The sequence below is a fragment of the Carassius auratus genome, unplaced genomic scaffold, assembly GCF_003368295.1.
Source record: "Carassius auratus strain Wakin unplaced genomic scaffold, ASM336829v1 scaf_tig00215878, whole genome shotgun sequence".
Classification (NCBI taxonomy): Eukaryota; Metazoa; Chordata; class Actinopteri; order Cypriniformes; family Cyprinidae; genus Carassius; species Carassius auratus.
In genome coordinates, this window is record NW_020528288.1 from 165,347 (window position 1) to 189,989 (window position 24,643).

The 24,643-nt window shown below is 36.4% G+C and overlaps 1 protein-coding gene across 2 annotated transcripts in view; it reads right to left on the bottom strand.

The window, feature by feature from the left end:
• Nucleotides 1–23,718, bottom strand: part of LOC113096130 (testican-2-like) — a 31,412-nt gene extending 7,694 nt beyond the window's left edge. The window contains exons 1-7 of one of the 2 annotated variants that reach the window (XM_026261572.1): nt 23,410–23,718; nt 9,153–9,161; nt 8,310–8,355; nt 3,999–4,113; nt 3,154–3,262; nt 1,715–1,829; nt 551–670 (exon numbers count right to left, since the gene is read on the bottom strand). In XM_026261572.1, coding sequence (XP_026117357.1) covers nt 551–670; nt 1,715–1,829; nt 3,154–3,262; nt 3,999–4,113; nt 8,310–8,355; nt 9,153–9,161; nt 23,410–23,598 — 703 coding nt within the window. In that variant the 5' untranslated portion in view covers nt 23,599–23,718. The remainder of the gene's footprint in view (nt 1–550; nt 671–1,714; nt 1,830–3,153; nt 3,263–3,998; nt 4,114–8,309; nt 8,356–9,152; nt 9,162–23,409) is intronic. The other variant, XM_026261573.1, reaches the window with a different exon arrangement.
• Between the last annotated feature and the right edge of the window lie 925 nt (nt 23,719–24,643).

Below are 24,643 nucleotides of genomic sequence, written 5' to 3' on the forward strand. Positions count from 1 at the left end.
CTTCTGCATTTTGTGAGCTTTTTAAAATGTATTCCAAGAGCATCTCTCCAAGAATAGATGATTGCATCATATTACCTGTAAACAAATTTATGTCCTTTTTAATACAAAACTGCTGTTCAAATGTTGCTGACAAGACAGTAAACCACTAATGGAAACCATGGACCTATTTTTCTAAGCAGATTAGAAGCAAACAATATAAATGTAACAAACAAAATAGGCATAGCTATGTAGAGAATTGATGCTCACATGGTTGATCTGGTCATTTTTTTTTCTGCCACTGAAGTACTTAAGCATTCAGCTGCATTTCACAATTCAAAACTGCTTTTTGAGCGGATAAAATGCTGCTAGTGTTCTTTAGCCATCGGGAAAGGACACAATGATCATAGGTCAGTGTTTAAAATACTAAAAAGAAAACAGCATTTGTGGCATTACTTGAAATGATACAACCAAAATAAATGAGGTTAGAGTCACTGTATGCTGCTGATCCGTAGTGAAGCTGCTGTCATTCCTGAATATAAAAGCACTAGCTAAATAGATTTTAGAGGCTCACTTGATGCAGAACTGGCTACAGGATTCCCCGTGCTGTTCTGCTTGCCGTTGCCTTGGAGCAGTTGGAACCAGTCCCGCAGGCGATCTCCCAGATCTGCCAGGTCCTGCCCTGTGCAACTCTCTATGGACAGAAAAGAAGAGAGACAGAGACGGTGAAAGGAGATAAGGGAGTGTTGGCAGACATCAGTATTAAAGAGTGAAGAACCAATCGTCCTGCTTTTGCCCTTTCTGAAGTGGACAAGAAAAGCCTGCGGAGACTGCAGACATAAATCAGTCATAATCAAAGTCAGCAGAAATTCACAAAGCAGGCTGCAAAGAGAAAGAAAAGAGAGCAGCATAGTCTGTTGATAAATCAATAAAAGCCTCTGTTAGAGCAAGAGCTGCAGACTACTCAAGGGGATGTGAAAGAGACAAAAGGCATCAGAAGCAATCTCAAAAAACCATTCATTATTATCATCAAAAAATGATCCTATAAACTTAGACGCTGGCGCTTCTATTGTGCTTCATTCAAGACAGAAGGTGCTTATTTAAAAGAGCTCATGCAAAAATGAACATTCTGTCATCATTTACTCAAATCTTTATGACTTACTTTCTTTTGAAGGAACACTAAATTTCTCCTTCTTGGACGGCCTGAGGTTGAGTACATTTTCTGAAAGTTTCTGAGAGAACTATTCCTTTAATGAGGGTCCAAAACAATTGATTTTTCCAGGTCTTGATCGACACAAGGTTGAGTGCCATATATTTTCCGGACTATAAGTCGCACTTTTTTTCATAGTTTGCCTGGTCCTGCGACTTATAGTCAGGTGCGAATTATTTATCAAAATTAATTTGACATGAGGCAAGAGAAGAGAAACCGTCTACAGCCGCTAGAGGGTGCTCTATGCTGCTCAGTGCTCCTGTAGTCCACCACTAGAGCGCCCTCTCGCGGCTGTAGACGGTAATGTTTTCTATTGGTTCTTGGTTCTAAATAAATGCGACTTATAGTCCGGTGCGACTTATATATGTTTTTTTTCTCATCATGACGTATTTTTGGACTGATGCGACTTATACTCAGGTGCGACTTATAGTTCGAAAAATACGGTAAATTATTTTTGGTGAAACTATTCAGTTAACAAGCTTTGCAAGATCAAATTGCAGCTGTTGGAAGCATGTAGCAGGTAAATACCGTGTTTGCTGTCCAGGTCTGTAGCAGGAGCCGCGGTGGCGGTACAGGGGCAGGGACCAGGACATCTTACTTTCAATTCCTTCCCTGTGAGACAAGCCTGCTGCTCCAGTTTGCACTAAATTCAGGTGCAACACACACACACACACAAACACATCCAAAGAATAAGCAGTGCCGCCAAAACACTAGTCCAGTGTCAAATGCTCCTGCTCCGTGGCATGAATTGTAAGCCTGGGTAAAGCACATTATTTCAACAGACGAGTGAAAATCGCTGGTTCAGACAAGACATCTCCATTAAAAGAAGCTGATGTCAACCATAATTTCTTCCCTCACAAGGTCAGAAATAGATATAAAAGATATAATACATAATTCAACAGAACGGTTCTTTCATCCCCAAGTACCCAGAATCTCTTCAGACAATTCTCTGACTTTTAAGGATGTCAAGGGCCAGAATATAAGGTATAATAGAGATCGTTATCCATACTGCGCAAGCAGTCTGATCCACGAGTCACACAGAAAATAACAGAGATAGAAAAATAATAATAATTGTGAATGGCACAGAATAGCAAGAATAGAAATAATGTCATTATCCAAAGTTGTATGCTAGTGAAAGGATTATGAATTTTCTCTACAGGTTTGTTGACAGGACTAAGAAAATATTTTTACCTGATCTGACTCTTCAAAAATGACCTGAGCTAGTGTTAATTTGGTTATAATATTTGTGACTAGATCAAGGTTTTGCATTATATTGAAATTCTATTATACTGGATATTATTTATGATTATTATTAACACTATTAAAGTGGCCATTATTACAATAATTCACCTAAAACAACAAATTTACTAAGTACATTTCCTTCCCTTTAATGAGACATGTCCTATTTGTCTTTCAGAAATTGTTGTGTGCTCTTTGGGAAAATGTTCTAGGGGCATTCATGGGGAAACGTTCTCCAAGGAAGGCCTAGTGGCAAATTTCGTTATAAATGAATCCAGATGGGACGTTTAACAAAATTAATGTGGTCTTTCTTGTGTGGTGGGATTCAGAAGCTCAACACGTATGAAATATCACCTTTGACAGATATACATCATCAATTTACAAAAAGGTTGGATGTAAAGGAACTAAATGCAGTTAAAAAAACATTATTATGCATGACTGATTATTTTATTCTACTGTCAGCCACAGAAGTTCAGTTTGGTTTTAAAGATTTAGCAAAGCAAAACCGATCCATGGCTGGAATTTACTGATTTAGCAAATATGAATATGATCTTTTTTGGGTTACCCAAACCCAATAAAAAGTCTGAACAGGCACAAAAGTGCAACATACCCAATTGTGTTAAAATAAGCTGAACTGCAGAGAAATTGATTATATAGATATGATACATTTCTCTGCACCTCAGCTTATTTTAATAAAATTAAAGGAAGCTGAATGCAGTGTGAAGTACCTGAGAGGCATAGTTGTGTCCATCAGAGCCACAAACAAGACCAGAGGAAGATACTGGGCAAGATTTACAGTTACTCTCCTGCTGCTGTCTAATGACCTGCTGCTTCAACCTAAAACACATTAATCAGTATTAACATGCCATCAATAATATCGTCAATATTCCATGTGAGATATAAACTGACGCATAATTGAATACAGGAATAGTGAATCACTGGCCCATTTTTTTATTTAAAGTTAACAAAACATTCTCCGTAGTTATTTGTATGCTACAATGATAACCAGCCCCTTAGGGACGGCCACAGGAACAAGTTCAATTTGTAAAAAGAACAAACATCCAGGGACTAAATCTGTGTAGCTCACAATGAGCCACCAGACAACACATGCCCGCTTTAATAAATTGCTCTTATTTCACCTCTACAAAAATATGACTTTCTCTTCACAAGTGAATGAACATTTCCTAACGCTTGTGGAAATAAACAGATCATAACCATTTTATTTATTTCTTTTCCCCTGGGGTCCAGTTAAAATTTTAGTCAGGGTTCTCTGTGCCGTAATGTTAAAAAACATTTTCAACCCTGTCTCATTTTTTGCTGTTGTGTCTTTAAGACTTCTTTCTAAACATCCAACTTTACTCATACGCACTCAGCCAATAATCTGAACCTCTCTGAAATGTGATTCTTCATGATCATATGAATAATGAAAAGCCAGATTGGACAGTTACATTCTGCACAGTGCCTTAGAATGGCACACAGTTTATTTTATTCATATACCCTAAACAATCAAACACTCTCCTGTCATGTATTACTGTTATGTGCATAAAGACAGTCCTGTAGCTGAAGGGCTCACCTTTGCTCCAGCTTTTTGCGGTTGACGCACACAGCACGCTGGTAACCCTGAGCGACACACACCTTATGTCGACTGCATTTGACCTTCTGGCAAGGATCCTTAGTGGTGTCAACATCTGTAATGAAGAGAGATGTACCCTAATAATCTGCCATGCATTCAGTTTTTTTAATGGTTTTTGTTATTATTAAAAAAAAAATTATTGTCTATATTTGTTTTATGGGTTTTAGTTAACAATAACAAATTCTGACCTGAACATAAATAAACAGCAGGAAAATTACGATATGTTTTTTTATGCACTTTATTTATATTACATTTATTTTCTTAATTTAAAATGTTTTAATTTTTTTATCAATTAAAAAATGTCATCATGAATCTTTAGGGAAACTCCTATTTTCACCAAAGATGAAAATATCATGACAAACACCCTTTGATTCATATTTAATAAAATTAATGCAAAAAAGTCAGCATTACACAAATTCAAAAGCGCCCATCCATCCTCAGTGCTCTCTATGCTACAGCATTAGAGAAGCTAAGAGGCAAAACTGTTATTTTGCTGTATGTTTTTTTTAGTAAGCCATCATCTCACCATACTACATATAACAAAAAAAAAAACTATATCTCAAACCTGACAGATTATTACAGTCTATACACAACGGCACAAGGTTGATTGGTAACCCTCACTTCATCACAACAGGCTCAAGCAGATTAAAGAGAACACAAGAATAATGATGTTGCTATAGCAACAGTCCAACTCCTGAGTGAGGACTGATTAGCTGCTCATATAAATATAAAAAAAAGAGAGAAACAAAGAATTCTCTCTCTCTAGATCTATCCATAATCATCACTCCTGTTAACATTAAATATATCTTACAAACAGGCCCTTGTGGGCTTGTCCCTATAAAATACATAAAAAAGGTCTCCATGTGTAAGCGATGCCAAGTCTGGCTTAGAGGGCCGAGGGATCTCGTCCAGTCACCACCACATCCTTTGTTTACACTCAGAGCAGCATTTAATGTGATCCGTACAATCGCCGAGTAGAAGTAAGGAGCTAGTGACTCTATCAAGCAAATCCAGTGGCTGAGCTAATGCAGCTAATATACATCAGCAGCCAGAACCACTTAACGCTGAGCATATCAGATTGACTCGCAGGGAAGGGTTCACAGAGATAAGGACCCGATACATGCTGTGTACACACTACACAGGAAAGAGAAAATACAATCACGCTGATAAATACTGTAAAACACGGACGCTGATTGAATAAATACGTCTCCATTTGTTTTTAATGAACTGAAGCTTTGCATCCTCTTGATTAATTATGGTACAGGTTGACTAAACAGACTGCTGAGATGTTCTTTTCACAGGTACACACCCAGGAATGTGAAAAAGAAAAAAAAAACATCTGCTTATGATAAATTTGTCCACATACTGGCAACACTTTGTTTAGCCGTAGATATGCAAGAATATGTTCTGCTCTGAAAGTTTTACCTTCAGGACAAAATAAAAAAAAAATACATGAACTACTGCTCAAAAGTGTAGGGTAGGTACTTAAAAAAACTAATGCATTTATGCATTCATTGTATGCCTTAATTTGATCAAAAGTAAAAAAAAAAAAAAAAAAAATGTCTTCCACAAATGTTTCCACAAAACTGTTTCAGTACTGATAATAATAAGAGATATTTCCTTGAGCACCAAATCAGCACATCATGTGACGTCGACTGGACTGGACAAGATAGGAATAAATAAAATACATTTTAAAACATATGCAAATAGAAAATAGTTATTTTAAATTGTAATGATATTTCACAGTGTAATAATTTTCACATTGTTTTTAATTAAATAAATCCAGCTTTGCTGAGAGACTTCTTTCAAAAACATTATTATTATTATTATTTTTAAACTTACCGACCCCAAACTGAATTATAGTGTATGTGAAAGTGGGTGTTTTAAGCAAGGAGGTTTTTATATAGACATGAGCAAGTATCATGACTGGTGGTTAGAAAAAAACTACTGTCACAGTAGATATATCATAGATTTGTCCTGAAGTTGTGTGACAGCCGCTGTTTCGATAACTTGTAAAATGCAAATTTGTTCCTCATTAAAAAGGTAAGGACCAGTGCTACCTTCCAGGAAGACACTGTAAATAAGGCTCTTTGGGAATTTCGGCTGCTTTGGTATCTGTTAACTGTCTGATGCTTGAAAGTCGAAACATGGAGAGCAGATGCTCTTGAAATTTCAGACTATAAATAAAGTCTTACAAGGCCAATTAGACACCAACATAAAGTAAATAATTGATACAATTTAACATTTCTTCTACACTGCAGATTTATCTAATTTAATTCCTATCATGTCACAACAAGGGTGTATTTTAAAACTCTCGGCCAGAACAATCTTTTTAATATATTTCAAATAGATTTCCTTTAACTTTTGAAATTCCTTCTTCAGAAAGTGCAGCTCTTTACAAACTACAAGGGACTGTGACACTATAAGATCAGTGAGCTGTTCCTTGTTTTTCTCTTTGAAAGAAAAAAGGATCTGAATTTGACTGAAGCCTGCACTGTCTCCTTTTAAGTGGAAACATCATGGGACAAATCTCTTATCACTGCCTCATGAATTATCTCATTAAAGAGATAATGCATTAAAATGCATTAAATTTGGTAAGACAAATAGGTTTTATTTAATACATTGAAAAAAAAAGAAGTAGGTTGCGCATATATTTGTGTACACACATTTTTCAATTCTAATTTCAATTTCTAAAAATGTGGTGCTCAAGTTAAAAGAAGTTTAAAAACTTTTAAAACTCATCTTGAGACCTTGCATTGTTACCTCCATTGCATTCCCTGTGTCTCCTGCTTTTTTAAAGCTAAAACACCTTCTGTGTGAATGTGAGTCCTTAAAAATGTATTGTGTGTTATTCTGAATACATTTTCAGCATTTATTTTTCACATGTGTTTAACACGTATGTTGAACTACACATTGGGTTCAAAGAACCAGTAGGGTTAAATGTAAGTAAACTTCACGGAAAATGTCCTGGAAGAAAATTACAAGTACTTTTTCCATTTTTCTCTCTTACAGTGTATGACCACCTTATGTATGTGATGAATACTGGTTTTAATACTTAAGTGTTCAAATTATTAATAGCATAAATACAAACTCTTAAATATCAAATTTACCCTAAGATGTGTGAAATATTGCTCTCTAACAACTGCGACGAATGGATCTGATTATAATTCCCTATTGTCACAGAGAATCAGTTCAAATAATGAGTATCAAACAAAAGATTTGTGGTGGGAGTAGTGATGGCCGTGCAAGAAGCTTTAGTGCCAGCTCAAAAAAAAAAAAGAGAAAAATAGACCATCGGGTTCGTGGACCTCTGTTCTTGGACATATGAAGCTTAAGTGGATTTGTGCTTTGAAGGAACAAAGCCAGTGTCAGTCAGTGCTAAATCAAGCCTCCGGGGCTCTTACTGGGCCTTCAGTGGAACTAGCAATTATCCATTAATTACATCCTGAGATATTTGCTAATGGACTCCTCCATTCTGAGGACTTCACTTCAACTGAAAAATCAAGACATAATCTTCAAATGTGCCCGGGCAGTCTCTTTACTCTAGCAAAATGAGGAGATGACCTCATCTCTTGTGTAAGCAATTAGTGTTTGGCAGCCAAGAAGAAAAGAAGGGCTGTCTGCTTTGACAAACATACGCAGACCATGGTCAAGCCTAACCGCACTACTGAATGATAATTACAGTGCTTGTTTTAAAACACTAAATGTTACATTTATGAAAAAATTAATTCAAGAATTAATTCAGATTAAAGCGCTCAACATGCTGTGGGGTTCAAACTTTATTTGTAGACTATTTAAATTTTTGTTTAAAACAATACTATTATTTTTTTATTAGATTAGCTAATAGAGAAAAAACCTTCCACTGACTTGCTGAAAATGTTTAAATCTATTCAAATCACTGTAATGTTTGCATACTGAGCACTACTCTTTCTTACATCTATTTGCATACTGAACTCTGATTGGTCCTGACTTCCTTGAATACACTGCACTGCAACTGTGTTGACTCTTGTGTGCAACTGACAGAAAACAAAATGCATGTTGAGTGTCATGATAAAAGAAGGCTTCAATTACACAGAAGAAAAATCTAAACTGGCACTAATTAGTCATTTAACCTAATGTAAACTCCAGCTCCATTTGAAAATAAACTAGGTCATTGTTCCGCACATCATGCGATTTGGGCACTTAAATAGAATGGCTAAAAGATCTCTCTAATATATGTAATGTGATTACCAATAAAAAAAGATGACTTACTTTCATTCGAGCCTTGACTTTCATCCCATGATCTGATGTAATCGTCCTGACAAAACAAAGTGAAACAGTCAAATGTGCTGCACAGAATAAATTAGGGTCACCATATGAGCCATTTTCCCAGGACGTGTCCTTGCCAGGATTTTTATATTGCCTAAAATATCCAGATTTTGGCTGTTTGTGCTGTGCAGACAGATCATTGTATGACATTCATAAGAGCTATAGAGAGCAGAGCAGACGGCTCCTCATGCATTCAAATCACTCTCTTGGTACTTAGGTGTCATAAAATGATCGGAGCGCAGCGACGCTTCAAGTTGAATGAACGAACAAACACCTAACATGTACGTGTATTTGCATTGCTTTGATCATTATCTGTAGATCTCACCTTCTCACATGCCACGATTGGTTGATTATGTACCATACCTGCATGTTATTAGTCAAACTACTTTGGATGTTTTACGCAATATAGAAATCCTGGCAAGGACGCGTCCTGGGAAAATGGCTCATATGGTCACCCTAGAATAAATGTTAAGAATTTAGTTAAGATTATTACATCTATCACTGTGGATCTATCATTAACCAAACTTAAATGTACAATACTAAGATACTTAAATTGTGAAAAGCAGCTGGAAAGCACTAATGGAAAAAAGAGGGATGGAACTTAAAAAAAATTCTGAGAGGCAAACACGACAAAAAAGGTAAACGCTTAAATGAAATGTCAAACGAAGATGCATGAGCAACTTAGATTGCATAAAAAATGGGTTACAGCATTTATAGCGAATATTAGATCAAGCATTTTAAAAGAGACATCAAACACAAGCAAAGTCATGATACAGCACTACTGACCTCCACTTCCTGGTGAAATGTGAGAAGGATGAATCAGAGACAAAAGAGAAGGAGACAGTTAGAGGAGAGCGATGCATCTCTGAGGAGCAACTATCAAGAAAAAAGACTCCCAACTGATAAAAAAAAATCTAATGGCCTGCTGGGTAAAACTTTGAATATATCCTTGATATTCCCTCATGTGTCCTTATAAAAGAGACAGTTGCTTTAAGATAATTATACACTTGGCGCTCATAACACTTCAAATATTTCAGTACATGACTGATAATAATAATAACAACCTTTTTGTAAAGTTCACAAGCTTATTAGTGTCACCAGCAGTCATTGATCTGTTCGGATGTAGGTGTAAACATGAGGTGAAATTACTTATTGACTGAATTTGGCTTTGTCAGCTACAACAGTGCTATAAATGATTATTTTTCTGCAGCAAATGTTTAAATCACAAGTCAAGTGGCAATACATATGCTTTATCACTCCTGAAATGTAGACCATTAAAAATGACATTTCCATGTCCACTTCATGAATATATACCAACCACTGTTGTGGGTCTTGATGAGATACATTACTGTTAAATCTATTTAAGACCTGACTTAAAATAAAAAAACTTGCTAAAAAACTATTATTTTACTATGTGAATATGTGCTCCTGGTATGTTATATCCCTGTCAAAACAAATGAAAGACCAGTGGCTCAAAATTCAGTGCCGCATTGCTTAACTCCAACAATTCCTGCTGCTGGACAACCTTATTGATTTCTTGATACCTGCATTATTTAAGTCAGTTTTTGCTGTCTTGGCAAAGTAGATACTGTGTGGTGTTCTGAGACATTAGATGTCCAAATCAGTACACATCGAATGGACAGAGTGGTGAAACCCCTTATTTTTAGTTTATGCAAATTGTGGCAGCCACCCATGCAAACAGAGCCCTAAATTCTTTCGATATGCACTTTTATTAAGAAGAGGATTGTACACTCAGTAAGCATGAAGTATATGGAAAATATTGTGTCACATCAATGTGTTCCCCCTCGCTGAAAAGATGCAAGAATGAGTCAGAGTAGAGAAATATCGCCATGGCTAACAGAAATATTGCCACAACATATCATCATCTTCTAATTTTATATGACCATCATCACAACACATCACCATCAAGATTTCTGAAAAGCTTAAAAAGCTTAAGATTTCTACAAGCTTAATAGAGATTAAAAGTGCCCAGCCACATTTCAGCAGCATTGGTTCATATATACTATAAACTTTACAAATTTTTATTTGAAGCAAACTACCTTAGTGAAAAATAAATGCCAAGTTCTGTCAAGAAACTGATGTGTCGTTAATGTAAATTGATATTTGCAGTGATAAACTACTTGGCACTAGCTGATTGGTTCAGCCAGTGAGCTCACTGCCTCACATTTAAATGGCTGATTAGCATTCACTCAAGCAGTTTCGCAGCACACTTTAAGAGTTCCTCTGAAACCCCCCACCATCCCTAGCTCCACCTGTATAGAACTGCTACAGTTTATTATGCTATTTGTGCTGCAGCTGTATGCCTTAAATACTCACAGCACCGTATCGTTCCTGTACTTTGCAGCAGAAGCAATAATCTAATAATAAACAGCGGCAGCATAGCAGATCTATTTCACCAAGACCAAATTCATTAACACTTTCATATCCATTATGTTGTCATGATACTAATATACTAAAATGTTTTTAACCCTTGTGCATCAATTAAAAAAAGTTACACATAGGTTCATAGGGGACAAAAATGTCCATGTCCAAAAAGTGTCATAAAAATATTATAGATTAATATTTTTTTCCACTTTCACTGATGCCATTTTTTTAACCAGAATAAGCTCTAATCATAATAGCCAAACATTCATTAATTTTCAGAATTTTAACCCTTTAAATGCTGGTTTGTTTACACAATGCCACTGTTGTTTTTTTATGAAAAAAATAAAAATGTTAATTATTTTCAATTTACTAAATTCTAAGCAGATCATTTTTTCTTTGATTATTACAGCCTTGGATATGTCAATGATTAACAACAACATACATTTTTATGCATTCATATTTTTTATGCAGTATCAGATAACAAATAAAAGTACCTCTCAGGTCCATAAAGGACAAAAATGTCCATGTCAAAAAAGTGTCATAAAAATATTATAGATTAATATTTATCTCCACTTTCACTGACTTAGATTTTTTACTAGCGCCAGTTCTATTCATAATTACCAAACATTCATTAATTTTCAGAATTTTAACCCTTTAAATGCTGGTTTCTCTACATAATGCCACTTTTGTTTTAAATAAAAATAATTATTATTATTATTAATTTCCATATAGTGAATGCTAAGCAGATTTTTTTTCTTTGACTATTAGAGTCTTTGATGTGTTAATTATTAACAACAATATTAATTTGGATGCATTTATATTATTTTTGCAGTGTCAGCTTAAAAATAAAACTACCACTCAGGCCCATAAAGGACAAAAATGTCCTTTTCAAAAAAGTGTCATAAAAATATTATTGATTAATATTTTTTTCCACTTTCACTGACTTAGATTTTTTTCCAGCATCAGTTCTAATCATAATAACCAAACATTCATTAGTTTTCAGAAATTTAACACCTTAAACGTTGGTTTCTTTACATAATGCCACTGTTGATTTTTATAAAAAATATAATAATAATAAAACATTTCCATATACTAAATGCTAAGCAGTTTTTTTTCCTTTAAATATTACATCCTTGGATATGTAAATGGTTAACTACGACATTCACTTTTATGCTTTCATATTTTTATGCAGTATCAGATTTAAAATAAAAACTACCACTCAGGTCCAAAAGGACAAAAACGTGGGTATGTAAGACACAGCTGTGTGCGTCTTAGTAAAAGCAAAGAGGGAGGACAGAAGTGCTCCATGCTTTATTTGCAGCAGCTTTGGGGGAAGCTCTGGCTTGTTCCTGCGAATTGTGCCAACTAGGGCCATCTTCCTCTTTAGAAGCTCCTCCACCAGTCCATAGGAGGTGAAAAAATCGTCACCGGTCACAGTGTTCCCCTGGAGCCCCTCGGTCATTTCCAGAATGACCTTTTTTCCTTGGTTCACCTCCGCAGGACTTCCAGGAGACTTCCCCGTGTAAATTTGCAACTTCCATGCATAGGATGTGGTGACATCACAGGTGACCCAAATTTTTATGCCATACTTGGCAGGCTTGCTGAGCATGTACTGGGAAATCTGCATCGGCCTTTGAAATCGAACCTCAGGGTGGAGCTCAGGAGCTTGAATTTATGGTGGGACATGGTGGCTCGGAAAATGGAACGTCCGTTTTCCACATTCCACAGGCTTCTTGTTGATTCATATCGGGACTTGTACATGCCGGCCAGAATCAGCAGCCCGATGTATGCCTGAATGTCATTGGAATCTAAATCAATCCAATCCATCACAAAACGCATCCCGTGTAAATTAGTGTTCTCCAGAAGAAGCTAAATGATTTCTTCGGTAATGAAGAGGTCGAAGCAGGACTGCAAAGTTGTGATGCGGGCAGTTGCATAGTGTGTGGGACCCGGGGTCATACCCTTGGCAGGATTGTAACGCAGCGTCTCAGTGTAAGTGGAAGACCAGAGAATCTGCCCATTTTTTGAATTCCACTGAAGATCTGCAGTCTCTTCTGTGTCCTCACTCTCAGTGCTGTCATCAGAGGAACAAGAGCTATCAGAGTCAGACTCTAATGCAAACTCGACTTCATCCTCTGAAGTCAATTCTTCATCCTCACTTGTACCCGGGTGCTCACTGTTGGTGGCCACAACTAGGTCCAGAGCTTCCCTTGCTGTGAAACGTCTCTTCATCTTGCAAACTATGAAATGACAAGGCACTCGAGCCACTGCTATTTATAGGTTTGGCTGTGAAAGCACCCGTCTCAACTAAAATCTACCAGACAAAACAATCGCCATTTTCTCAAGGTGAAAACAAAAACAAGGTTTTGAGGGGCTTCTGAACTACTACATCAAAATCAAGCTCACATTTTTTCTTTGAACAAAAACAATAACAAATGAAAAAGTGCAAACAAGTAATAAGAAATGTGTTTGAATGAAAAAAATCTTCAAAGCTCAGTAACTTTTTGACCTTATTCAGTTTCCACATGACAGGGTCTGTAACTCTGTATGACTAATTTACATGGCGTGGGATTTGTGATTTCCAGTACAATATATATATTTTTCATTCAAACTGTTCACACACACACAAACATAAAATTTTCAGTACACACAAACCACACTCTCACATCCATACCAACAGACCCACACAATTATAGCTTCATAATATATCTAATTGGCTCTATAATATGCATAATCCGAAAACAACAATAAAGCGATAATTTGCTTTATATGCCAAACCTGAAAAAATGGCACCATCTGGTAAAATATAGTAAAAATGTAAATTTTGAAGCCTTGCCAACAGAATGAAAGCCTGTTAACAAAGATTGCATCATTTTATAGTTGAATGTAGACGGTATTAAAAATTGCAGTTTTAATGGGTTTCAATGGGGACATTTTTGTCCAAAAGGTCCTGAGAGGAAGTATTTTGTGTACCTAGTAGAAAATAGATTTTTTAAAGGAAATGAAGGTGAAATATTAAAATTCCAATAAAAATACACACCTGTGGCAAATTTTATGCATTTAGCATAAACACAGGCAAAGTTATCAAAAAAACAAAACTGAAAAAGCCAAAAATGTCCTCAAGGATGCACAAGGGTTAAAATACATTTATTTCATGCTAAACATACTACAAATACATTTAGATATTGATGTGCTTAATAAAAATACCCTGTATATCATATACTAAACTGGTATGCTTAAAGTCTGCTAAACTGAAGCAACTAATTTTGTACTTAATGCACTTGATTTGTGCTGAAGTAGTGTTGATGTCCAAATTAAGATATACTAAAGTATATCTGATTATGCTAAAGTGGAACTATTGCAAGTTTACTTTCTGATACACTTTAAATATCTTGCATTTAAAGAGCAATATTACTCAATAATCAAACAATCCTCATCAGTAGTGAAATGAGAACACATTATAGGCTTAATCTTCAGAGATGTGCATTGTGCACAAGTACCGTATTTTCCGGAATATAAGCCGCACTTTTTTTCATAAGTCAGGTGCGACTTATTTATCAAAATTAATTTGACATGAACCAAGAGAAAACATTACCTTCTCCAGCCACGAGAGGGCGCTCTATGCTGCTTAGTGCGTCCTCTCGCGGCTGTAAACGGTAATGTTTTCTCTCGGTTCTTGTTTCTAAATAAATGCGACTTATAGTTCAGTGCGACTTATATATGTTTTTTTCCTCATCATGACGTATTTTTGGACTGATGCGACTTATACTCACTTATACTCAAAATTATTTTTGTTGGACTGATGCGACTTATACTCAGGTGTGACTTATATTCAGAAAAATACGGTAGTACTCTCCAAATAAAGGTTCATTATAATTTTTATTTCAGTAAGTTTGGCTGTGAAATAATGTAGGCTGATGACTTAAACAAAAGCATATACCATTGATTAATAGCCTCAAAGCTCATAGAAGGTCTGTCTTTGTTGTCTGTAAAGGTTTATATAACTTATCATTAAAACGAATTATCCCTCTGGAAAATTTCGGAACCTGAATTACTCTATAGGCAGTAAACAACTGTGGCTCAACAAAAGGCAGACGTTTTGGCCAGGGATATCTGTTTAACTAACCAATTGAAGAAGAAGAAGGCACCCAGAAGAAACCTGTTTGGAAAATATCATTATTTTTTGATAATTATAAGGTGCCGCTGGTGGCTCAGAATTGTTTTTTCTTTAATGAAGGACACATCAGTTTTATAAATCATCATATCGCTTTAACATACAGTACACCAGTCCAAAATATGATCACATAGATGAGGAATCCCAACATTTTGTATTTAAGAGCATGGAGACATTTCAGAGTCAGCAGCTCTTGAAAACACAGTCTAGGAAGCAGTCATCTACAGATGAGCGTCTCCTGTATCCGAAGTCAGCTCATCTTTGGCCTGCCTTGAGTGAAGGCTGCCAGGACTATCCCTTAGAGGACACTGGTCTCATCAGAAACACCACAGAACACATCAACCCCTCCTGTGCTGACTGACAGCTCTTTTATCCCTCGTATCTCTGCAATGTAATCGGGCATGTCTGAACATGCACTCTGTAAATTCAGCTTTGATTTAGAGGCCCTGAAAACACCTGTGTATGTTTATATGACATATGAGCATTTGACTGACACCTGAGTAAAAGATGAAAAGCGATATACACACACGTGTGTGCATCTGTGTTCAACCAGCAGTTGGTGAGTGAACTGGATCTGTCTTTTCACTCAAGCTAGACAGTTTTATCACAATGCTGGAACGTACCATTGTGCTCCTGTGTTGCTGCTGCTATGAAAACATCTGTGACAGTGACACAGCACAAAGACATCAGGGAACTTAAATCACTAAAATATGGGTTTATTGATAGTGACAGTTTCAAAACAGTCAGATCACGGCAGAAGTTCATTTACATGTACGAATCTCACCAACTATTGAATTTAACAAAAATATAACATGCTTTTACCATTCAATTCACAGGTTTCACGTAATGTCAGATCCTTCCACTTGGAAGTCAAAACAAGGCTTTCTTCTGCTGCCTGCCAGCCAGTTGTTTTTTTTACTAGGCTAATGTACTAAGACAGTGATAATATATGACAAATTAATTTTTGTATAATGTATAAGTTGTATAATAAGTTGTATAATTAATACAACTTATTGATGATGTATACATATACTTATGGATGTACATGCAAGCAGATGAGCGCAAAGTATGATTGTAATGCACAAAAGTTTCACAAAGTTGCACTTTCCCATAGAAAACCAACATAAAGAAACTGTATTTATATTACTATATACATCTGATTGACTGTATATAGTGTGCATAACCGATGAACTGTATTTTTTAACTTTTGATATCTCTGTCTTACTTCATTAAACCACATTAAGCACTTCTGAATATCCAAATCATGAAAAATTGCTCTCATGATTTGATTCTTGAGTCAATCACAAAAGATTCAGCCTTGAACTTGCTGTTAAGTTTCAATCAGACTCACTCAGAAAGTGAAAGTGAATCAGTTCACAACCCTTACTGAACTGTGAGTAATATTTGGATTTGTCAGTCTCTAAATAAATCAGAACCGTGATGTGTGACTCAGGTTTGTGAGACATGCATCAGTCTATTAACTAACTGGGTGTTAATATATGACAATGTGTAATGGCACACATACACTCAGGATCACTAGAACAAGAGTATTTCAGTACAAAGCAGAGTTGTTAAAACTCCAAAGTAAGAAGTTAATCAGCTGATGCACAACTAAACAATAGTGTACACCATGCGATTCTGTCATATTTCATTTTAGGAGCCAGCCCTTGTCACTATTTTGTCTGACACACTGCTTTCAGCTTATGTCCTCCTACTTTGTTATATCTTTAATTACATGTCATGCCTTGTAACCTTGAGGGGATTCAAGTTTGGCTGTGACTATTTCACATTTTTTGTTTCCACACATTCTAGAGATTTGCTCTGACAAGTTTTGCATGCTCAGAATTACTTCGTGTTGGAGGCACACAGTGAGGCAGTCTTCCATAATTGATTAAAGCCGGATGGACCCTGGTGGTAATGACCTCACAATGGCCTCACACCTACGCATTCATCACTCCACTGTGTTGCCGGCAATCATACAGGCTCCTCGCAGCTCATAAACACCCCAGGCAGTGGATGATGCTGAGGACCCACACATCCATTCTCCCTTTGACTCTGCGTCTAATCGGCCGTGTTCCACAAGCCAAGAAATCAAAAAGGATAAACAGATTCTGTATTTTATATCTCGGAAGACCTTCCCAACTATGTTTTCACTGTCACACCACGGCTATAGCTGACAGGCAAGCAGAAGCCTCCCACTTTATTTATGCATTGGGCTTTTTCCGACTGGGCTTTTCAGATTAACCGCACATGGGCACATCAAAAAGCGCTGCTAACAGCCCACTCTCTTGACTGTGAACATATCCTGGCTTTCCTCGTGTAAAAAGCAAACTCTGGCCTGCCATTCTGTTTATGTAGAGCCAAGAGTGGCAAGCAGCTCCTCCAGGACAGAACTCCAAAGAGAGTGCTGACTTCTCGGTGAGAATGCCCTGAGAGCGTTTGTCACTGACTCATGCCTTTAAGTGAAAGCATATGAGGGTGAAAGCCTTTTGGTGACTTTAAGTGTTATCTCTTAGAGACATAAGAGGTTACCACGTGCACTCTGATGCATGAGAAATTTTACAAATTGAGATTGCTTGACTTGAATCCTGACTCATTGTAAACAGATGAAGTGATCCATCTACCACAGATGCCTAGCAGATACACAGCACTGTAATGTGCTATAATGGACAACACACAGATGGACAATGAGATCACATTGAAAGATGAACAATTTCAGCACCTGACACATGACTTATAATGATAAATCATAGTTTGCCAACTTGAGCCCCAGGTTGGAACAAAATGAAGTGCTCAAGTGTTATACAACAGTTTAACAAATAAAATGTTAATATAAAGTAAAGAAAAATTCCAAAGAAAAATTTTAACTATAAAGACAAATTCAACTTTACTGGCATCCCCGTCAATGGACGATAACATTCTGTTTATTATAAGCGGAAGCTGTGGTTATTTCATCTGGCCATGTTGCTCCAACCAGCCGAAACAGCAACACTGTACCAACCAATGGCATGAGTTTGGGTTCTGACTATATGGTAGTCGGACCAATGGCATATTAGCAACGTTAGCTGTGCAGAAATAATATAAAAACATAAATTTTATACTTTTCTTAATAGGATTTGGAGCATTAAAATTATTTCAAACACACCCAGAAGGGGTTCAATATTCCGACCTCTTCAGTGTCAATAACACTCCCACCGACTGAGACTCTAAGGGACCAACTGACAGCTCTGAAAGTGAGAGAGAACAATGCAGCACAGGCAAGTGCTGCCTTTAAATGGGCAAATCTGACACTAGAGGCTGTCAATAAGGCATTCTCTGCTTGTGAAGGGAATAAGTGAAGGAATCAAATGCTGGGGGTTGAGAGGTTTGACAGTTCTTGCCGCCTGCATACCTTTATGGAACTCTTTAGGCTTAATCCAGCCTCATTAACGCTGGAGGCAAAATGCACTTTAATGGGGTTCAGAACAAGTCACTTAAATTGGACATTTTCAAAAAAGCACATCTTATTTCAAGTAAATTGAGAATAAATGCCACCTTCATCAAGGATGTACAGTCTTGGGGGTGAAAATAACACTGTCATGCTTGTATTTGTAATTGGATGCCCAGAACAAGAGCCTTTTTATTTGGCAGTTTTGGTAGGTCAGCTTGATCTTCAGAGAGCACAGTGTTTTGTGCCCAGACTCCCAGGGGTAGCAAGAAACAAGTCAACAGAGTGACAGAAAAGTAAGTATTGCACATATTGGAAAAGGAAAGACATGTTAAAAGAGTTGTAAGACCAATTTCAGGTCTGGAACTGGACCAAAGCCTCCAAAAATTAGCCTGGGTATGCCATGCACAGCACCTGCACTCTCCAGATAAAAAGTCCAATTCAGCAAGAAAGGCCCAGACCCCAGGAGCAGAATGATGAAAGGCCAGTTTCTCTCCACTCAATTAAAGCCCACCTACACTCCTGGTCTTTAGCCAAGACGTGGTGCTGCAATGCCCTCACTCGCTTTTGTCAACAGCCATCCTACCGCACTCAATTTCCCCTGCCCCGCAGGTCTGCGACCTCCTTCTCTGGACAATCCAGCATGTTGAGTCTCTCAAATGGGACTGAGAGTGACAAACAGATGTGCATAAACATGCATCAACTCAACTGTGTTACAAAAAAACATAATGTTTTGAATTTGAGTGAACTGAATACTAATGGCTAAGATCTTAATGGGGTATTTTGGTGTATCATCTTAAACTGCATTATCCGTAATTATGGACCATATGCTATGCTGCTCTGGCAGTTGCGAAGGCATTCCCACCTCCACAAGCATGCGACTGGAATCTTGATGGACTGAGGCCGTGACAGGGCCAGCGATGAGGTTCTCTGCAGTAGGTCTGCACTTCCAATTGGCTTCTCAGTTGAGATCAATCACTTCTTTTGATAGCCAAATATTGATGCATTTGCATACCACCAGGTTATTTTTTAAACTATATTCATAAGTGACAACACATACTTGCTTATCTATGCCAAACAAAGCCCTTGACAGAGTTCTGCCCCCATAAAAAAAAAGATGCATTCAATATTTAAGCCATAGTGAAAATGTCATAAATTAGGAAAAAGACACATCTAAAGCAATCACAGGAAACAGGCTTCCACCACCCACCCTGAAAAACAAAATGTGAATTTTAAATGAAATGCCAATGAATTGTTAAATGGAAGACCATTTTCAGTGTAGGCTTGAAACATTTTTACCTCATTAAAAATGTAGTGGAGGAATAACAGGTGCAAGCCGGCACAGCGTTCCGGAGCTAAGGGAAAGCACTGATTTTTAATGAGCTTCTTCTACATCGAGGTTGGGGGTGGGGGGGTGCGTTTGCCAGCCACCGGAGAATTGGCCCGAGATGCTGGTTGTTTACTTTCAGTAGCATAGATAATGGATTCACTCCTGGTTTCTCTCTTTGACAGCCGGGTAAGGTGTGGGGTGAAAATCAACTAAGTCGTTTACCCTCAGCATCTCTATAAGCATTAACAGATAATGAACACGAACATTTCACCCAGGATTTATAATAGGAAAAAAGTCCAAGCAAGCAAATGTGTTCTAAATTGATCCATTTTATCATTTTTTTGTTTAATTCCCTTGAATTATATTCATCATATCTCATAGACTATAATGTTGGAAAAATCTAATATATAGCTCACTTCAAAATTAATGTTGCAAAGGCAATTGTGAATATAATCGTGTCCAACAGGGATTTGTCATTTTAAACGACCCACTCTATTACGTTTTTGCAGTATATTTGATCTTAAATACTGACCATGAAATAAGATTTAATTTTCCACTTGTATGGAAATAGATAAGCGAGCGTGCCAAAAATGGTTCTGATTCAGTCAGTTGTTCAGAATGTAATGCAGTATAATCTAATCCAGTCAGTGGAATTTGAAAATGCATAAATAAGTAAATAAATAATCAAAACTCAATGTAAATTGGAAAAATTTTAGTCTTTGAAAGTCTCAAAACATCATAAGCATTATAAAATCAATCAACCAAAACTTTTATTTAGAATGACTTTTATATGAACCTCACTTAATATGTTAAAATAAGACACGCTTCACTAATTATGATGTGCTGTGTAGCTCTGACATGCCCTGACTATTCTCCAAAGGCAGGATGTTTTCAAACCAATGTCTTGACTTTAAAGAAGTCTATTTTTAGATGTATTTCATCTGGAAGAAGGGTAGACAGACTAACTGAAATATCTTTGTGTCAACTTTCCATTTTTAGGTATCATATCTCATATGATATCATGGATTTGACAAACAAGGTAATAAAATCTATCCACATACCATAACAGGATCCTTGAACTGCAGAAGGCCTGACAGCAGGTTGGTAGTTCAAATGTATTTTTTGAAACATTTAGGCTGCTGTGATATTTCAAGTAATAATAAAACAAATTCATAAACTCATAAAAAAACGGCTTGAGTATACAGAATATGAAAGAGCTCATATATATATATATATATATATATATATATATATATATATATATGTGTGTGTGTGTGTGTGTGTGTGTGTGTGTGTGTGTGTGTGTGTGTGTGTGTGTGTGTGTGTGTGTGTACTGTGTATATTTATTATGAATATATAAACACACTCACATGAAAAACATATATTTTGAAATTATTTACATGGATTTACCTGTATATATTTATATTTATATAATTTATATTATATATAAATACATTTAATATAAAACCATAACATGTTTTTCTTAATTATATAAAATATAATTCTGATTAAAAAGTAATCAGAGAGAGGACACCTCCTCAGAGTTCCCAAATAAACTTCAACATCAGTCTCATTACAATGATCTCATGCTGTATCTAAAAAATAAAAATGTTATAAATCAACCAAGAATACACAATGAATATGAAATATTAATGTCACATTACACGCATCTATATATGCATCAGCGTGTGCTCATGAGCCTTTCATGTTCTGCTGCTTTCATCAGTGTTCGCTTGAGTTATATCATTATTTTGCTCTGAGAACCTCAGAGGACTTTAAAAGCCAGCATCAATTTGGATTATTTGCCTTTGTCACAAGCAACACTTTAAAGATGAAATAAGCTGTTTTCAGAGACAGATTAATTTTCAGAGTCTACGTCAGTTCTATCTCTGTCTCTGATCAATGATAACAGGTGACTGTTAAAAAGGTACTGAACTGTGTCAGAGAGCCTGTTGATGTCTCAGAATCATTGCAATCTCAGAATATTATACATTTATAAGCATGGTTTACCATGATATGAAACCACATATAAATGCATTTTAATATTGATTCTTTGTTTTGACAGGAGCTAGGTTTGAGACAAACTGTGTGAGTGCATTAAAATCAATATCCAATTACAATGCAAATTATGTTAATCCATGAAGTGTGTGGTTGGGCATATATCAAGGTGACAAGAAGTTACCAATTTGGCAGTCAAATAAAATATTTTAAAGCAGTCAGCTATAATTAAAGATCTAGCATTATATTAGTTTTGCTGGGAGACAAGTTCACTTTTTTGGTACATATTTTTATTCAAAGTGTCCTGCACATATTGCTTGTGAAAGAAAAAGAAAAAAAGGAAAAAATATCGTTTTGCATTAATCATTCACGCTTAGGATCTTCCCATCTGTGCAATGACATGACAACCCAAACAAAACAGCAGACAGCATGTCATGGGCCAGTGCTATTCAGTGCTACTGAAGTGTGTCACCTCAAGTACAGTTCAAGAAACAGCAGCAAGAACAACCTGCATTCTAATTAGATGGTTGAGTCAGACAGTGAAAGGGCTGAGACTTGTTTTCTCAAAGCTGTTTTAGTCTTCTGTGTTGGACAAGCATCACTCCTCTGCTATTCATATGTTTGAGATGGTGTGATCAATAGCCACTGATTGGAGAATATAAAGTCTGCTGCAGGGCCTAGTTTGAATGTAAGCCACTGATGTAGAAATGCTGTGCCCATCTATTTATAATCCCAGTCTAATTCGCACTTAATCTTTTCATTCCCACATTTTGATAAATTCCGGGTTCTCGTAGATGTGTTTTTCCACCGTAATCATTTAAGGAGTTATACACTTAATCCAGTTCTAGAAGGTTAAAAATAGCTACCGGCCAAACACTGATGGAGATAAATCACAGTTTCTATTGGACGGTTTAATGTTTCATTTGGAGCAGCAAAACTCAACAGAAAACAACCAGGGACCTTTTCGTTTTCAAGAACAGTAGGTCACCTGCAAACTATAAATAAACATGAAATCTTAATGGTAATCATCACCATATGTAATTTTGATCGTTTTGCATATTCATTGATTTTTTTACTAACAAAGGATGTTTTTCCTTACCATCCATGTCTTGGATGATTTTATAAAGAAATACCATTGAATAAAGGATCAAATAACATACCTGTACAAGGACATATGCTACAACATGACCTTTGAGAGATAAATCCATCCATAAATCTCCCACTGAATACATGTGAAGTTCTAATCAATTATTAAAGTTCCCTATTATTACATCACATCAACCAGCTGGCCAATGACACTCTAATGCAATCTGCTTTACTCTGTAATCAAACCTATTGTCAATTAAACAAACAAAAACAGATGGTACATTGTTACCAAGTAGGCTATATTTAGGGGTTGACTGAAGATCTGAGCATTTTACCTTTGCAAGATAGATTTAAAGATACACTGGTCTAAAGTCTAAAGTCTTTTATAGATCATTGTATATATTTAAAAACTTTTAGTACATTTACAGCATTAAGAGTTCAAAGATATTCTATCACAATAGTTATTTATTATCTTTGATGCAACTGCTTCGAAAATGAAGATTGATTTCTAAAGGAATGCTGAAGGACTAATGGTGTCTTAGGAATAAGGCTGTCCAGCTTTACCATTTCTTAACACTTCCTAACAATCGGTATTGATACGAGTTAAAGCAAAGAGAGCCAGGTAGCCTCAAAGATAACTCACATCTCTGAAGCGGTTCCAGTGCTTGATCTTGCGACTGTACTGGGAAATGGTGGACAGCCACTGTTCATCTTCCATGAAATTCCCCGTTTTCTCCGCTTCTTTCCCGCTCTTAACGTCCACCTGCACGGAAAACCGTACGAGCATCAGCAACGGGACGAGAAGACATCCCAGACCATTCATCCACAACATTATTCCGCTTGTCTGATGTCTCGATTCCTCTGCTTTAACGGGCGAGAGACGGATGCTGAGACTACAGTGAAGTGTGACCTGATTGCAGGATGTGTCTTCCTTCTATAGGGAGAGAGAGAGAGAGAGAGAGAGAGAGAGAGAGAGAGAGAGAGAGAGAGAGAGAGAGACGCGAAGAGCTGTTGCTATTAAGCTCGTCAGTAAACACGCGCTCGGAATTTCATTAAATTCTGCTGTCGTTATAGCTATAAAATCATTCGAGATGTCAATAAGCCGATCACCACTTAAAACACAAATTACCCATGGGAAAATAAACATGCTCCACACTTTTGCCTATTTAACAATAACGATTTTATTGGATTTTACAGGTGTCGCTTTACGTTCGTCACTACTGTTTTGTAAATTAAGAAAAACATTAATAAAATTAATATTAATTATTAATAAAATGTTATATATATATATATATATATATATATATATATATATATATATATATATATATATATATTATAATGATCTTTCTGTAGTTTATGCATTCGATTTATGCGAGATACTGAGACCTAAATAATTGAGGTGAATCTAAATATCTCAAACTATTTATTTACAATCGGAGAAAAATGAACAGATGTGGGGATCTTTATGCAGGTTACATCAATACTCCACTGCTTCATTGCTAATTCATTCAACAATTCTATCAAGACACTGAAATTAAATAAGGGACTGTCCTTGTGGGTCACTGGATCAATGATGAACTGCCTTTATCTGTCATTTTGCATTGTTGACAGTGTTTTCCTAAATAATGTTGTTCAGTTGCTTAACGCAATGTATTTTGTTTAAAGCGCTATATAAATAAAGGTGAAGTGACTTGACTTGACCGGATCATTCAACCTATTTGGTAAAAAAAAAAAAAAAAAAAAAAAACCTGCTTCCCTTTTTTAAGGAAACAAGTGACTTGTCTACAATACTTTATTGCAGGAATTGTAGTACCCACTGTCTTTATGAGTGAATCATTGAATCATTCACTCAACCAATTTACTCAAACATTTAG